An 18,498-nucleotide genomic window follows, 5' to 3' on the forward strand; every position below is an offset into this window, starting at 1 on the left:
GAAAATGAGTCAGTTGTTGTTCGCTGTTTATTTCAGCGCTGGTGGTGATTCATGTGAGAAATGCAGAAGCTGGTGACTGAGTTTGGGAAAGTGTGTGAAAAAGAAAGTTAAGAGGTAAAAGTGAATAAGAGGGAAGGTTATTAGGTTTCAGTAGGGGTTTTAGGGGGTAAGTCAATTGGGAGGGAAATTTGAATGGAGAAAAAAAAAAACCCTTTTTTTTTTTGGAAGTTAAAATGTTTTTTTTTTATCGGGGGGTGGATTGGTAGTGGATGGAACCTGGAAATGGAAGTGAATATAGGGTGGGGGAGGGGGTTTAAAATCCTGGGGGCCTTGAAGGAAAGTATGGGGAATCAAAGGGAAAATTATCTCGGAAAGCAAAAAAGGGTAAGTTTTAAGGGAAAAGTTTTTTCCAACAATGTTGTTTGGTTGTAAGGCTGTGGCTATGGATAGAGTTTGGTTTCGCAGGAAGGGGGGTGTGCTTTGGGAAAAGAGATGTTTGGGGACAAGTGTGGTTTTGAGGTGGTTTGATCGAGTAAGTAATTTTTAAGGGGGAAGAGGATTTTGGGGAAATAAAAAGAGCGTGGTTGAGAGAGAGAAAAAGGGTGTTTTGAAAAGGTTTGGGCACAAGGAGGGAATGAGTGGGGAAAGGGTTGACCAAGGGGATATATTTTGTCGGGGTTTGGGGGGAAAGAGGAGAAGTGGGAGGACCCAAAATTGGGGGGTGGAAAGATGGAAATGAAAAAAAAAATTTTAGGGGATCGGGGCCCCGAACATGCAGGAGGGTGAAAAAGGGGGCAAGGAATAGAGTGAAATTTGGGTGGGTGTGGGTTTTCGGGTGTTTTTGAAGAAGGGGGGCCCTTTTTTGGGCTTTTCCTTTGCGCTTTCCTCGCACACATGAGGGGGGAGGGGGTTGTTTTCCCTGTTTTGGTGAGGTGGCGTTTGGGGAAAGAAATAAAGGCAGCCGTGTGAATTGGGGTGCATGTGTTTATATTATGTGTCTGTGTGTTTTATATTATGGGTACTTGAGATGTTTTTTTGGGGATGTATTTTATGTGTTGGACGTGTATGTATATACATGTGTATGGGGGTGGGTTGGGGGCCCTTTTTTTTCGTCTGTTTTCCCTTTCCCCCTACCTCGCAAACGCGGGAGACAGCGGACAAAGTTTTAAAAAAAATTTAAAAAAAAAATAGTTTTATAATTTTTTTGTGTTTTGTGGGGTTATTTGGGGGTTTATTTGTATATGAGTTTGGGGGGGCCATTCTTCTTTTTTCCTGGCGTAACCCCACTGCCCAGGGAAAAAGGATTAAAAACAAAGTAAAAAATTAAGATTTATGCATTATTGTAAAAAACTAGTGCTTTGTGCGGGGAGAACTTTGTATGTGAAAAAAGGAAAACTGGCTTTAAGTGATGCTCTCCGGGTATGCTCTTTTCGTGATCCCCAAATCCGGGCATGCCTGGACTGTTCCGGGATCAGTGATATTGAAGTATGACATTTGTTCAATAGGGCTCCATTTTAAGATAATCTTTGTCTTGAGACTTCTTCACACTGCATTGACCCCAGGTCATTTATAAAGTGTTCCCATGGAGTTTTTTAAAAACAGAATCCCAAACACCCCTCGTACCCCCGGAACCTTTGTCCCCTTTTCCCACTTTGAAATCTTCTAGCACAATTTTTCATTTTAGCCCGTCCAAGTTTCTGGGACTTTCCGTCTTCAAGTTTTCTCCCTTAAAAAATTGCCCAACTAAATCCTTTTTACACTGCAAAAGCAGATAACCTTGTTTTACCCATGTTTTATCTTAACTTTCTTTTTTCATGCACACTCCCAAATTTAGAAACTATTTTCTGCCTTTTGCCACTCTAATTGCCCCAGTGCTGTGTAATCGGAAGTAAATGATTCATTTCCGGCCCCTCACCCCCCAGTAAATTTCATGTCAACCCCTTTCTTCAGCCCCTTTCTTTTATCCCCCTTAGCATGCCATCCATAAAAGATTAAAAAAGCCATGTTAATGTCATTATCGTGCCACAGTCTCACACACCCCATACACTCTTGATAAAAATGCTTCTGTTGGCTTTCCTGAACACCAAATTCTAGACCTTCCAAAAGCATTTCTAAAGCCTTTTATATCTTTCTCCAGGCCTAATTACTGTGCAAACCCTTGTTTCCCTTCGTACTTTTTTTTACGTGAACTGGATGGAAGGGGCAGCTGACCCCTCATCAGGCCATCCCATTAACATTATACATTGACCAACCCCTGGAGTGGATGAACAGCGGGGTTGACTGTGGCCAACTCTGAAACCCGGGATTTGAACTTAAAACTTAACCCTGGGCACCCGTGAATGCATCATTTTTTTGCACATTCTTCAAAGCAATCATAAGAAATTTTCTTTATAGGATTTTTTTTCCCCCGCATCAGACATGTTGATTGCCCTCCTTGACATTGATTTTTCCGGTTCATGCAGATGTTGGGTTAAATGGGGGGTATTTGTTATGTGGCCATCATTTAAATGTTGATGTTTTTCAAAGCAGGCAGTTAAAGGAGTGTTTCATTTTTGATTTGTAGTTTGCTTTTGGGAAAACCCGTAAAAAAGGTGCGCATGTTTAGGGGGAATTTAGTGGACGTTTGTGAGGATGTTCATGGATTCCATCCTTTCCTGAAACTGGTGTGGGGAGTGTTTTGGGGGGATGTTGATTTGTAGTTTGCCTTTTAAAAAAATAAACAGGAAGGCATAGTTTAGGGTGAAATTTGGGTGGCTGTTTATAGGGATGCTCTGGTTCCTCCTTCCTGAAACTGGTGTTGGTGAGTGTTTTGGGGCTTTACTTTTTTTTGGCCCTTTTTGGGTTTTTGTATGTGGGATGAGGGGTTTATAGTCTATTTTTCATATTTTTTTTTCTTATATATACTTTTGCTTATTATGGCTGTTTTTTTTTCTCAAAAATGACTTGCAGGTTCTTCAACACATTGGTGGTGATGCCAAAAGAAACATACGTTTTCCGGTTTGCTGCGTAGTGAGGTGGGGGTGGAGATGGGGTGGTGGAAGGGTTAGTATTTATTTTCATTTAAAATCTGAATTTTCCCTCTACTATGATTAACCAGTTCAAAGATAACATGAAAATTACATTACTCAAAAAACTATTGTAGAACTTGTTGAGCTAAAATTTTTTGATAAATGTTCATGTGTATTGCATGCAGGTAAGGTTAAAATTATATATTTTTTTTTTTTTTTTATTAATTTTTCGTGTCCCCGCGTTTTTCGAGGGGGCGCAAGGAAACAGACGAAAGAAATCCCCAACCCCCCCCCCTTACACGGGTATTCATAGTCCCACACCAAATATACATACCTACAAAAGTTTTCCGGGGTTTCCCCCAGCGCTTCACATCCCCTTGTTTCAATCCACTGACTAACGTAAACCCCCGGGTATCCCACATCACTAAATTTTTACTCTATTCCTTGCCCCCCTTTAACCCCCGCATGTTCGGGCCCCCGCCCACAAAATTTCTTTTTCACTCCATTTTTCCACCTAAATTTGGTCCCCCTCTTCCCCTTGTTCCCTCCCCCTCCGACCCCAATATCCTTTTGGGTTAAATTCTTTTCCTCCTCCCCTTTCTCCAAGTCCCCAAAACCACTTAAAAACCCCTCTTTGCTCTCTAAACCCCAAAATTTTTTTTTTTTTCCCCCAAACTTCTTCTTACCCTTCCCTTACTCACCGTTAAAAACCCCCTTTTCACACCACCATTGTCTCAACATTCTTTTCCCAGAAACTTTCCCCAACCCCCTGCGAAAAAATTCTATCCATACCCCAAACCCCTCGAAACCCTTTACAACATTTTTAAAAACCCACTTTTCCTTCAAAATCCCCTTTTTTGTTTTTCAGAGATAATGTTCTCGACTTCCACACATTCTTAAAGGGCCCCCCGGGAATTTTTCGCCCTCTCCCCCACCCTATTTTATTTATATTTTTTTTTATTTTTTATTATATTTTTCTTTGTCGCTGTTCCCGGGGTTTGCGAGGTAGCGCAAGGAAACAGAGAAAAAAAGGGCCCCAAACCCCCCCATCCCACATGTTAAAATACGTCCACACACGAAAAAATTTTTACTTTACCTACACAGTTTTTCCTGGTTTACCCCAAAAGCTTCACATCCCTGTTCAATCCACGGGCAGCACGTAAACCCCCCGGTATACCATCTGTCCAATTCCCCTCTTTTCCTTGCCCCCTTTAAACCCTTCCCATGTTGGGGCCCCGATACAAAAAATCTTTTTCACTCCTTTTTCCCACCCCCAAATTTTTGGTTCCCCCTCTTCTCCTTTTCCCTCCACCCGACACATATACCCTTTGGTAAATCCCCTTTAAATCTTTCCTCTCCATGTCCCCAAAACCACTTAAAAACCACCCTCTTCTTTCTTCCCCCAACCACACTTTTTTATTTTTTCCCCAATCTCTCTTACCCTTACGTTTTCTCACTGATCAAACCCCTCCCCACCACACATTGTCCTCAAAATCTCAAATTTTCCCCCCCCAAACCTTCCCCCTGCGAAAAACTCTATCCCTGGCCCCCGCCCCCGCAACCTTTCAAAAATTGTTGGAAAAACCCCTAACCTTCAAACTTTTCCCCTTTTTTCTTTCCGAGATAATGTTCTCGACTTCCACACATTTTCAAGGCCCCCCGGTTTTTTACCCCCTCCCCAGTATGATCCCCTTCCGCTTCCCCTGGGTTCCCTCCGCTGCCAGATCCCCTCCCAGATATCTAAAACCCCTTTTTAAATTCTCCCGTTTTTCTCCATTCAAATCACCTCCCCAAATTGGGCTTGACCCTCAACCCCCCTGTACCCAATAAAATTGCTCTTATTCCATTTACTCTTAACTTTCTTCTTTCCCCCCACTTTTTCCAAAATCAGTCCCAGCTTTTGCGTTTTTTCCCCATGAATCAGCCACCAGCGCTGTATCATCAGCGGGAAAAACCCAATGGGGGCTCACTTCCCCCCAAACTCTCTCCCTCCCCAACAGACTTTATACTTGCCCCTCTTTCCAAAAACTCTTGATTTTTCCCCCTAACAAAAACCCCTTCCCTAAAAAAATTATAGAAGAAAAATCATGAGAGGGGGAAGTGTTTTGGGAGCAGGTATTTTAGATTTTTTTTGTTAGTGGTTTTTTTATGCCGAGACCGGGTTATAGTGAGGGGGGATTTTGGGGGTGCAAAAGGGGAGTAATTGTGGCGTTGAGGGAAAAAAATTGGTATACATGGGGTGTTCATGTTGGGAAATGGGGGTGGTGAAAAGCTTGTTTGTTTTTTGTGCTGAAAAAGGACTGATGGATTAGGAATACATAGGTTTAAAAGCGAGATATACCATAAGTGTACTTATGTAAGTAGGAGAGATGGCCCCGAGAGCGTTATTGGATTACGTGTTAATTGACAGGCGTGCGAAAAGATGAGACTTTTGGACGTTAATGTGCTGAGAGGTGCAACTGTAGGGATGTCTGATCATTATCTTGTGGAGGCTTAAAGGGGAAGTTTTTTATGGGTTTTCAGGGAAAAAAAAGAGTGAATGTTGGGGTTGGGAAAAGGGTGGTGATGGTTTTTTGAAGGTTTGTTGAATGTTTTTGATGATAGGTGGCAGATTTGGGGGTTTTTTTGGGTCGAGGTGGTGGGGCAAAGGGGAGGGGGTTTGGGGAAAAAAATTGATTTGGAAAAACAGAGAAGAGGTTTAGAAAAAGCTTTGGGGAAGATGAAAGCCGGCAAGGCAGCGGTTTGGTTTGGTTTTTGTGGGGGAAAATTTATTAAAAAAAGGGGGGACGGGTATTTTTTGACGGGTTTGGTAAGGTTATTTAATGTAAAATACTAAAGGGTTTTGAGGTGCCTGAGGATTGGCGGAAGGGTTTTTTTGAATAGTGCCTTTGTACAAAGGCAAAGGGGAAAGGTGGTGTTCAAATTAAAAGGGGGTTATAAGTTTGTTAAAGTATTCCTGGTAAATTATATGGGGGGGGAAATTGTTGAGGGTTTTGGGCATGACAGGCATCAGAGGGGGGAAAGGGAGAGTGTGGTTTCAGAAGGGGGTTGGGGGATGTGTGGATCGGTGTTTGCTTTGAAGAATGTATGTGAAAAATATATTTAAAGAAAAGCAAATGGTTTTGGGATGTAGCATTTTTTGGTTTGGGAAGAAGGCATAGGATAGGTTGTTGAAATGCTGTGTGGAAGGTATTAAGAATATAGGGTGGGGGGGGGGCAATTTTTTAGAAGCAGTAAAAAGGGTTTTTATTGAGGTTTTGTAAGGCATGTGTACGTGTGGGAAGAAGGAAAGTGTTTGGGTTCCCCAGTGAATTTTGGTTTGCGGGCCGGGGGTTGGGGATGTTTTCCATGGTTTTTTTAATTTGTTTAGGGAAATGGGTTTTTTGGGGGGAGGTGAATGCAAGAGTTTTGGAAAAGAGGGGAAAGTATGAAGTCTTTTGTGGAGAGAGAGTTTGGGGAAGTGGGTCAGTTTTTGTTCGTGTTGATACAGGCGGGTTTGGTGTTTTAATGTTGGGAAACGGGCAGAAGCTGGGGGACTGAGTTTGGTAAATTTTTGTTGTAAAAGAAGAAAGTTAAGAGAAAAAATGGGGAAAAAAAGAGCAAGGTTTTTTGGTTCCGTGGGTTGGGGGTAAATTTCAATTGGGAGGAAAGTTTTAAAATGGAGAAAAACTGGAGGGAAAAGGGTTTTTTTTGATATCTGGGAGGGGAAATTTTGGTAGTGGGAGGGAAAATGGAAAGGGAAGGGGAATCATAGGGGGGGGAAGGGGGTAAAAAAATCCTGGGACCCTTGAAAAAAGTAGGGAATCAAGAACATTATTCGGAAAGCAAAAATGGGTATTTTTGAAGGAATAGTTGTTCCAAAAAAGTTGTATGGTTGTAAGGCGTGAGCTATGGATAGAGTTTGTGGGCAGGAAGGGGGATGTGTGGAAATGAGATGTTTGGGCAAGTGTGGTGGAGGGGGTTTGTTTGAGTTTGTTAAAGTAAGGGTAAGAGGATTTTTGGGAAATAAAAAGAGCGTGGTTGAGGGGAGCAGAAAGATGTTTTGAAAAGGTTTGGGCCCCAAAAAAAGAGAATGAGTGGGGAAAGATTGACCAAGAGGATATATGTGTCGGAGGTGGAGGGAACGAGGAGAAGTGGGAGACCAAATTGGAGGTGGAAAGATGGAGTGAAAAAGATTTGGAGTGATCGGGGCCTGAACATGCAGGAGGGTGAAAGGAGGGCAAGGAATAGAGTGAATTGGATCGATGTGGTATACGATGTGTGAACGAATGGGGCCTTTGTTGTCTTTTCCTAGCGCTACCTCGCACACATGAGGGGGGAGGGGGATGTTATTCCATGTGTGGTGAGGTGGCGATGGGAATGAATAAAGGCAGACAGTGTGAATTGTGTGCATGTGTATATATGTATGTGTCTGTGTGTGTATATATATGTGTACATTGAGATGTATGGGTATGTATATTTATGTGTGTGGACGTGTATGTATATACATGTGTATGGGGGTGGGTTGGGCCATTTCTTTCGTCTGTTTCCTTGCACTACCTCGCAAACGCGGGAGACAGCGACAAAGTAAAATAATAATAAAAAATAGATATATAATGTATGTGTGTGTGTGTATGGGCGTTTATGTGTATATGAGTGGATGGGCCATTCTTCATCTTTCCTGGCGCTACCTCACTGTCACAGGGAACAGCGATTAAGAATCATAAGTAAATAATTAAGATTTATGCATTATTGTAGAACTAAGTGCATTATGTGCAGGGAGAACATTGTATGTGAAACAAGGAAAACTGGCATTAAGATGATGCTCTCCAGGTATGCTACTTTTCGTGATGCCCAGCATCCTGGCATGCCTGGACTGATGTCCGGATCAGTGATATTGAAGTATGACATTTGTTCAATAGGAGCTACCATTTTAAGATAATTCTTTGTCATCTGAGACTTCTTCACACTGCATTGACCCCAGGTCATTTACTGAAGATGTTACCATGGAGTATTTATAAACAGAATGCCACACATTCCTCAGTACTCCTGGAACCTTTGTCGCCTTTCCCACTTTGTAACTCTTCATAGCACACATCGTTTCATTTCTATGTCCGCTCCCAAGTTTCTTGGGCACTTTCCGTCTTCAAAGTTTTCTCCACTTAAGAATTCTGCCCAACTAAATCCTCTTTACACTGCTAAAGCAGATAACCTTGCTTTACTCATGTTTACTCTTAACTTTCTCCTTTCATGCACACTCCCAAACTTAGAAACTACTTTCTGCCATTTGCCACTCTAATCTGCCTCCAGTGCTGTGTAATCAGGAAGTAAATGATTCATCTTCCAGGCCCCCTCATCCCCCAGTAAATTTCATGTCTACCCCTTTCTTCAGACCCTTTCATTTATCTCCCTTAGCATGCCATCCATAAAAGATTAAACAGCCATGTTAATGTCATTCATCCGTGCCACAGTCTCACACACGCCATACACTCTTGATAAAAACTGCTTCTGATGGCATTCTCTGAACACCATATATTCATAGCACCTTCCACAAAGCATCTCTCTCAAGCCATTTATATGCTTTCTCCAGGTCCATAATTATCTGTGCAAATCCTTGTTTCCCTTCGTACTTTTTTTTACGTGAACTGAGATGGAATGGGCAGCTGAGGCCCTCATCAAGGCCATCCCATTAACATTATACATTGACCAACCCCTAGGAGTGGATGAACAGCTGGGTTGACTGTGGACCAACTGCTGCAACCAGGATTTGAACTTAAGCACTTAACCCTGGGCGACCTGTGAATGCATCATTTCTCGCACATTCTTCAAAGCAATCATAAGAATTATACTTTTATAGGATTTTTTTTCCCAGCATCAGACATGTTGATTGCCCTCCTTGACATTGATTCATCCAGGTTCATGCAGACTGTTGGGGCTGTAGTGGGAGTATTTGTTATGTTGGCCAGTCATTAAGTGTTGATGTTTGCAAAGCAGGCAGTTAAAGTGAGTGTTTCATTTGTGATTTGTAGTTTGCTTTTGGAAAACCAGTAAACAGGTGCAGCATAGTTTAGGGTGAATTGAGTGGACTGTTTGTAGAGGATGTTCATGGATTCCATCTCTTTCCTGAAACTGGTGCTGGTGAGTGTTTTGGGGGCATGTGTGATTTGTAGTTTGCCTTTGAAAAACCAGTAAACAGGAGAGGCATAGTTTAGGGTGAATTGGGTGGACTGTTTATAGAGGATGCTCATGGATTCCATCTCTTTCCTGAAACTGGTGTTGGTGAGTGTTTTGGGGGCATTTACTTTATTTATGGCCTTTGTGTTTATGTATGTGGCATGAGGGTTGATAGTCATATTTATCATATTTGTTCTTATATATATACTTTTGCTTATATATGGCATGTTTTATTCTCAAAAATGTACATTGCAGGTTCTTCATACACATTGGATGGACTGATGCCACAAGAAACATACGTTTTCCGGTTTGCTGCTCGTAGTGAGGCTGGGGATGGAGAGTGGGGTGGTGAGAAGGTTAGTATTGATTATCATTTAATATCTGAATTTTCCATCTACTATGATTAACCAGTTCAATAGATAACATGAAATTACATTACTCAAAGAACTATTGTAGAACATAGTTGAGCTAATATTTAATGATAAATGTTCATGTGTATTGCATGCAGTGTAAGGTATACATTATATATTATTTTTATTTTTTTTTATTATACTTTGTCGCTGTCTCCCGCGTTTGCGAGGTAGCGCAAGGAAACAGACGAAAGAAATGGCCCAACCCCCCCCATACACATGTATATACATACGTCCACACACGCAAATATACATACCTACACAGCTTTCCATGGTTTACCCCAGACGCTTCACATGCCTTGATTCAATCCACTGACAGCACGTCAACCCCGGTATACCACATCACTCCAATTCACTCTATTCCTTGCCCTCCTTTCACCCTCCTGCATGTTCAGGCCCCGATCACACAAAATCTTTTTCACTCCATCTTTCCACCTCCAATTTGGTCTCCCTCTTCTCCTTGTTCCCTCCACCTCCGACACATATATCCTCTTGGTCAATCTTTCCTCACTCATCCTCTCCAAGTGCCCAAACCACTTCAAAACACCCTCTTCTGCTCTCTCAACCACACTTTTTTTATTTCCACACATCTCTCTTACCCTTACGTTACTCACTCGATCAAACCACCTCACACCACACATTGTCGTCAAACATCTCATTTCCAGCACATCCATCCTCCTGCGCACAACTCTATCCATAGCCCACGCCTCGCAACCATACAACATTGTTGGAACCACTATTCCTTCAAACATACCCATTTTTGCTTTCCGAGATAATGTTCTCGACTTCCACACATTCTTCAAGGCCCCCAGAATTTTCGCCCTCTCCCCCACCCTATATATATATATATATTTTATTTTTTATTATATTATACTTTGTCGCTGTCTCCCGCGTTTGCGAGGTAGCGCAAGGAAACAGACGAAAGAAATGGCCCAACCCCCCCCATACACATGTATATACATACGTCCACACACGCAAATATACATACCTACACAGCTTTCCATGGTTTACCCCAGACGCTTCACATGCCCTGCTTCAATCCACTGACAGCACGTCAACCCCGGTATACCACATCGCTCCAATTCACTCTATTCCTTGCCCTCCTTTCACCCTCCTGCATGCTCAGGCCCCGATCACACAAAATCTTTTTCACTCCATCTTTCCACCTCCAATTTGGTCTCCCTCTTCTCCTTGTTCCCTCCACCTCCGACACATATATCCTCTTGGTCAATCTTTCCTCACTCATCCTCTCCATGTGCCCAAACCACTTCAAAACACCCTCTTCTGCTCTCTCAACCACACTCTTTTTATTTCCACACATCTCTCTTACCCTTACGTTACTCACTCGATCAAACCACCTCACACCACACATTGTCCTCAAACATCTCATTTCCAGCACATCCATCCTCCTGCGCACAACTCTATCCATAGCCCACGCCTCGCAACCATACAACATTGTTGGAACCACTATTCCTTCAAACATACCCATTTTTGCTTTCCGAGATAATGTTCTCGACTTCCACACATTCTTCAAGGCCCCCAGGATTTTCACCCCCTCCCCCACCGTATGATCCACTTCCGCTTCCATGGTTCCATCCGCTGCCAGATCCACTCCCAGATATCTAAAACACTTCACTTCCTCCAGTTTTTCTCCATTCAAACTCACCTCCCAATTGACTTGACCCTCAACCCCACTGTACCTAATAACCTTGCTCTTATTCACATTTACTCTTAACTTTCTTCTTCCACACACTTTTCCAAACTCAGTCACCAGCTTCTGCAGTTTCTCACATGAATCAGCCACCAGCGCTGTATCATCAGCGAACAACAACTGACTCACTTCCCAAGCTCTCTCATCCCCAACAGACTTTATACTTGCCCCTCTTTCCAAAACTCTTGCATTTACCTCCCTAACAACCCCATCCATAGACAAATTATAGAAGAAAGATCATGAGAGGCAAGTGTTTTGGGAGCAGCTGAATGAGTGTGTTAGTGGTTTTGATGCACGAGACCGGGTTATAGTGATGGGTGATTTGAATGCAAAGGTGAGTAATGTGGCAGTTGAGGGAATAATTGGTATACATGGGGTGTTCAGTGTTGTAAATGGAAATGGTGAAGAGCTTGTAGATTTATGTGCTGAAAAAGGACTGATGATTAGGAATACCTGGTTTAAAAAGCGAGATATACATAAGTGTACTTATGTAAGTAGGAGAGATGGCCAGAGAGCGTTATTGGATTACGTGTTAATTGACAGGCGTGCGAAAGAGAGACTTTTGGATGTTAATGTGCTGAGAGGTGCAACTGTAGGGATGTCTGATCATTATCTTGTGGAGGCTAAGGTGAAGATTTGTATGTGTTTTCAGAAAAGAAGAGTGAATGTTGGGGTGAAGAGGGTGGTGAGAGTAAGTGAGCTTGGGAAGGAGACCTGTGTGAGGAAGTACCAGGAGAGACTGAGTACAGAATGGAAAAAGGTGAGAACAATGGAAGTAAGGGGAGTGGGGGAGGAATGGGATGTATTTAGGGAATCAGTGATGGATTGCACAAAAGATGCTTGTGGCATGAGAAGAGTGGGAGGTGGGTTGATTAGAAAGGGTAGTGAGTGGTGGGATGAAGAAGTAAGAGTATTAGTGAAAGAGAAGAGAGAGGCATTTGCACGATTTTTGCAGGGAAAAAATGCAATTGAGTGGGAGATGTATAAAAGAAAGAGACAGGAGGTCAAGAGAAAGGTGCAAGAGGTGAAAAAAAGGGCAAATGAGAGTTGGGGTGAGAGAGTATCATTAAATTTTAGGGAGAACAAAAGGATGTTCTGGAAGGAGGTAAATAAAGTGCGTAAGACAAGGGAGCAAATGGGAACTTCAGTGAAGGGCGCAAATGGGGAGGTGATAACAAGTAGTGGTGATGTGAGAAGGAGATGGAGTGAGTATTTTGAAGGTTTGTTGAATGTGTTTAATGATAGAGTGGCAGATATAGGGTGTTTTGGTCGAGGTGGTGTGCAAAGTGAGAGGGTTAGGGAAAATGATTTGGTAAACAGAGAAGAGGTAGTGAAAGCTTTGCGGAAGATGAAAGCCGGCAAGGCAGCAGGTTTGGATGGTATTGCAGTGGAATTTATTAAAAAAGGGGGTGACTGTATTGTTGACTGGTTGGTAAGGTTATTTAATGTATGTATGACTCATGGTGAGGTGCCTGAGGATTGGCGGAATGCGTGCATAGTGCCATTGTACAGAGGCAAAGGGGATAAGAGTGAGTGCTCAAATTACAGAGGTATAAGTTTGTTGAGTATTCCTGGTAAATTATATGGGAGGGTATTGATTGAGAGGGTGAAGGCATGTACAGAGCATCAGATTAGGGAAGAGCAGTGTGGTTTCAGAAGTGGTAGAGGATGTGTGGATCAGGTGTTTGCTTTGAAGAATGTATGTGAGAAATACTTAGAAAAGCAAATAGATTTGTATGTAGCATTTATGGATCTGGAGAAGGCATATGATAGAGTTGATAGAGATGCTCTGTGGAAGGTATTAAGAATATATGGTGTGGGAGGAAAGTTGTTAGAAGCAGTGAAAAGTTTTTATCGAGGATGTAAGGTATGTGTACGTGTAGGAAGAGAGGAAAGTGATTGGTTCTCAGTGAATGTAGGTTTGCGGCAGGGGTGTGTGATGTCTCCATGGTTGTTTAATTTGTTTATGGATGGGGTTGTTAGGGAGGTAAATGCAAGAGTTTTGGAAAGAGGGGCAAGTATGAAGTCTGTTGGGGATGAGAGAGCTTGGGAAGTGAGTCAGTTGTTGTTCGCTGATGATACAGCGCTGGTGGCTGATTCATGTGAGAAACTGCAGAAGCTGGTGACTGAGTTTGGTAAAGTGTGTGGAAGAAGAAAGTTAAGAGTAAATGTGAATAAGAGCAAGGTTATTAGGTACAGTAGGGTTGAGGGTCAAGTCAATTGGGAGGTGAGTTTGAATGGAGAAAAACTGGAGGAAGTGAAGTGTTTTAGATATCTGGGAGTGGATCTGGCAGCGGATGGAACCATGGAAGCGGAAGTGGATCATAGGGTGGGGGAGGGGGCAAAAATTCTGGGGGCCTTGAAGAATGTGTGGAAGTCGAGAACATTATCTCGGAAAGCAAAAATGGGTATGTTTGAAGGAATAGTGGTTCCAACAATGTTGTATGGTTGCGAGGCGTGGGCTATGGATAGAGTTGTGCGCAGGAGGATGGATGTGCTGGAAATGAGATGTTTGAGGACAATGTGTGGTGTGAGGTGGTTTGATCGAGTGAGTAACGTAAGGGTAAGAGAGATGTGTGGAAATAAAAAGAGCGTGGTTGAGAGAGCAGAAGAGGGTGTTTTGAAGTGGTTTGGGCACATGGAGAGAATGAGTGAGGAAAGATTGACCAAGAGGATATATGTGTCGGAGGTGGAGGGAACGAGGAGAAGAGGGAGACCAAATTGGAGGTGGAAAGATGGAGTGAAAAAGATTTTGTGTGATCGGGGCCTGAACATGCAGGAGGGTGAAAGGAGGGCAAGGAATAGAGTGAATTGGAGCGATGTGGTATACTGGGGTTGACGTGCTGTCAGTGGATTGAATCAAGGCATGTGAAGCGTCTGGGGTAAACCATGGAAAGCTGTGTAGGTATGTATATTTGCGTGTGTGGACGTGTGTATGTACATGTGTATGAGGGGGGGTTGGGCCATGTATATATATAATGTATATAATGTATATAGCTGTCATGTAATAATGCACCGAAACCACAGCTCCCTTTCCACATCCAGGCCCCACAGACTTTCCATGGTTTACCCCAGACGCTTCACATGCCCTGATTCAATCCATTGACAGCACGTCGACCCCGGTATACCACATCGTTCCAATTCACTCTATTCCTTGCACGCCTTTCACCATCCTGCATGTTCAGGCTCCAATCACTCAAAATCTTTTTCACTCCATCTTTCCACCTCCAATTTGGTCCCCCACTTCTCCTCATTCCCTCCACCTCTGATGCATATATCCTCTTGGTCAATCTTTCCTCACTCATTCTCTCCATGTGACCAAACCATTTCAAAACACCCTCTTCTGCTCTCTCAACCACAGTCTTTTCATTACCACACATCTCTCTTACCCTTACATTACTTACTCGATCAAACCACCTCACACCACATATTGTCCTCAAACATCTCATTTCCAGCACATCCACCCTTCTCCGCACAACTCTATCTATAACCCACGCCTCGCAACCATATAACATTGTTGGAACCACTATTCCTTCAAACATACCCATTTTTGCTTTCCGAGATAATGTTCTCGACTTCCACACATTCTTAAACACTCCCAGAATCTCTCTCTCTCTCTCTCTCTCTCTCTCTCTCTCTCTCTCTCTCTCTCTCTCTCTCTCTCTCTCTCTCTCATTATTTGTATATGTTGAAAAAATGCCTCTAAGATTATACCTCACATGTCTTATGATTTTTTTCTACTGTCTAGAGTGAAGAAATGCCAAGGCGGGCAGCACCAGAGGAGCCTCTGATCTTTAATGTTGATAAAGGTGTAACAGAAATACCATACCCAAACCAGTATATGTTGCAGTGGCAAGTGCCTCTTGACAATGGAGAAAAAATTAACTTCTTCCAGATTGTGTATTACCAGGTAATGTTTGGATTTACTTAAAGTGTTAATGAAAGATATTTATTGAATTTTTTCAACAACATTGTCAACTGCTTTATGGAGACCTTTTAATGAGAGTAAGACTTGTTTCATTGATACTTTCCCCCTGGACAAACATAATTAATGTTTCCACTTTTGTTTTACTTAAAACACTTGTTAATATGTTATTATCAAAAGGTAGTTTACATGCATGCATGCATATATACCTGCAAAAAATTAGATAGTACATAAACAGAAAGTTGGTTTAAGAAATCTGAATGTTGATATATTTGTTTTCTTAAAAGTATTTGCTGACAGTAGGCTTATTTCACCACTTATGACTTTGATGTCTACATCTTATTCCGTCTCTCTTTTGTTAAAGGTACATAATGTATCAGGAAAATGGGAGAGCGCTGGAACCAAGACAACAAGGGAGGTAGAGTACCCAGGGCCAACCACACACACCATAGAATCTCTACGCAGTAATGCTTATTACAGGATTGAACTACGTGCCCATAATGATATAGGCTTCTCTACTCCATCTGAGGCAGTTATCAAGACTCCTAATGGTATGTGTACAATCTTCATGTTATCAATGAGCAGAATCCTATTAATTATTAGATAAAATTTTCTAATTATTAACCATTATAAATGTTTTGTGTAGATTACTAGATTCTTTTTAAACCGAGAGCTTAATGTACCTTATAATCTTAGTCAGTGTGTACAAAAAAGTGTTTATGGTCTGATAACTGATACCTTTGATCAATAACTGCTAAAGAAAAATTAGTTTCTTTGGCACTTTTTATTATAGATCTCATTTTGTGAGGCACTTTAGGTGAATATGACACTGATATAGTTGTTTATTAAAAAGCATTTGGAGGACATTTTGATTAATTACTTTTGCTTATATAGGAAGCAGACAATACAGTTTTGGTATATTGAAAGAATAGTTTATGTATAGCCTTACACATGATAGCTAGAGAATGGATGTAAGTGAATGCAGCCTCTCTTTGTCTATTCCTGGTGCTACCTCACAGATGCGGGAAAACAGCAGTCAAGTACAAAATAATATGCACATTTATGTAAATAGGCAAAATTAGGTATATTTGAAGGTATAGTAGTACCAAAATGTTACAGATAAGGATGGTTGTGTTGGAAATGGAATGTTTAAGGATGGTATGAGGTGTGAGGTGGTTTGCTCAGGTTAGTACGTAATAAAAGGGTGAAAGAGGTTTGGTAATGTAAAGTATGTTTTTAGAGAGCAGAAGAAGGTATGCCGAAATGGTTTGGATATATGGAGAGAATGAGTGAGGAGAGGTTGACATAGAGGACAGATGTGTCAGAAATTGAGAAAGCATGGAGAATGGGGAACCAGATCGGAGATGGAAAGATTGAGTGAAAAAGATTTTGAGTGATCAGGACCAGAACATGCAGGAGGATAAAAATACGTGCATGGGATAGAGTAAATTGGAATGATATGGTATACAGAAGTTGACATACTGTCACTGGGCTGAACCAGGGAATGTGAAGCAGCTGGGGTAATCCATAGAAAGTTCTGTGGGGCCTGGTTGTGGATAGGGAGCTGTAGTTTCAGTGTTTTACATGTGAGAGCTAGATGATGAATATAAACAAATGTGGCCTTTCTTGTCTATTCCTGGCACTACCTAGCCAATGCAGGAAAGTACAATCAATTATGAAAATATATGAACAGTAAAACCTGCAACTGATAAAAATCTTTTTTATTCACTCACTTTAATTTCAAAGCAAACTTCCTCCATCATTCAAACTGTAGAACAAAACCATTCATGGCATAAAAACTTGCTTCTGTTCATGATATTACTTAAACCTGACAAACAACAAAAGTTATTAGTAAACTTATAAACATAATGAAATACACTGCTAGAACAAAGTAATCCACACTTAAACCTCACATAAAAACCAGACAGTGTTTGGTCTTTACAGGAAGTGCACAGAACTTCAGGTAGGGGAGGAACAATATGGTGTCAGAAGTGATATGGGATGTGCGCTTTAGGAGTTTGCTTGAATAGTTTGTTGGAGAAATACTTATATAAACAGAAGAATTTGTATTTGGCATATATGGATCTGAAGGAAGCATATGATGGGGTTGATTGAGAAGCTTTGTAGAGGATTTGAAGAAAGCATATGATGGGGTTGATTGAGATGCTTTGTAGATGGTTTATGAGTATATGATGTGGGAAGAGGCTTATTAGAAGCAGCGAGGTGTTTTCCCAAGAAAAGGCATGTGTGTGATTAGTTAAGAGGGAAAGATGAGTAGATCAATTGAAGGTGGGTCTGCAGCATGGTTGTGTGGTGTTACCATTGTTGTTTAATCTGTTTATGGATGGGCTGGTGAGGGTGAAGGAAATGAGTGCTAGGGTTTTGTGGGAGAGGGGCAGGTGTGCAGTCTGTCATGGGTAGGGAACTTGGGAGGTGAGTCAGTTACTATTTGCTGAAGGCAGATTTGAATGAAAAACTCTTGAAGTTTTTTTCTGAGTTTAGCAGGGTATTTAAAAGGAGAAAGCTCTGAGTAATTTTGATTAAAAGTAAGGCTATTCAGTTTAGCATTGCAAAGATACAGGTAAGTTGGGGTGAGAACTTGAATGGAGAAAACTTAAAAGTAAAATATTTCAGATAATGCAAAGTTAACAGCAGCTAATAAAACCATGGTAGCTAAGATGAATCATATGGTGGATAAGGAGGGGTTTAGGTCTTGGGCACATTGAGGATTGAGTGAAAAGAGAGGTCACTGTTTGCAAGGGCAAAGATGTCATGTTTGTTATATGGACACAAGGCATGAGATTGAGGTGAGATTGTACCAAAGAGAGCAGAATATGTTGGAAGTGAAATGTTTGCAAAGAGAATGTGGTATGAGAAAGACTGATTATGTAAGAAGGATAGGGTAAGAGAGAGATGTAGTAAGAAGAGTTTGGTTGAGAGAGCTGAAAAAGATGTGCTGGAATGTTTTAGACTTATGGAGAGAATGAGGAAGTAGAGGTTGACAAAGAGGGTATATATGTCAGAAGTGGAAGGGACAAGAAGAAAGGGGAGACAAAATTGGAGATGGAAGGATGGAGTGGAAAAAATTTTGAGGACTCGCGGAATGAACATGCAGGAAAGTTTAAAGCATGCATGGAATAGAGTGAATTAGAGTGGTATGGTATACAAGTTGGTGTGATATGTTGTCAGTGGATTGATCCAGGGCATGTGAAGTGTTCAGATTAAAAGGGAAAAGTCTGTGAGGTCTGGTTGTTGATAGATGGCTATGGTTTCAGTACAATACACATGACA

General features: G+C 41.7%; 1 protein-coding gene across 7 annotated transcripts in view; it reads left to right on the forward strand.

Moving 5' to 3' along the window:
* LOC139765693 (fasciclin-2-like) overlaps positions 1 to 18,498 on the forward strand; it is a 276,821-nt gene that overhangs the window by 201,826 nt on the left and 56,497 nt on the right. For 6 of the 7 annotated variants that reach the window (XM_071693455.1, XM_071693458.1, XM_071693456.1 and 3 more), the window contains exons 1-3: positions 9,385 to 9,517; positions 15,031 to 15,192; positions 15,572 to 15,758. In XM_071693455.1, the coding sequence (XP_071549556.1) occupies positions 9,404 to 9,517; positions 15,031 to 15,192; positions 15,572 to 15,758 (463 nt within the window). In that variant the 5' untranslated portion in view covers positions 9,385 to 9,403. Of the gene's footprint in view, positions 1 to 9,384; positions 9,518 to 15,030; positions 15,193 to 15,571; positions 15,759 to 18,498 lie in introns of those variants that run through there. The other variant, XM_071693461.1, reaches the window with a different exon arrangement.

Source organism: Panulirus ornatus, chromosome 55 (assembly GCF_036320965.1).
Source record: "Panulirus ornatus isolate Po-2019 chromosome 55, ASM3632096v1, whole genome shotgun sequence".
Lineage (NCBI taxonomy): Eukaryota > Metazoa > Arthropoda > Malacostraca > Decapoda > Palinuridae > Panulirus > Panulirus ornatus.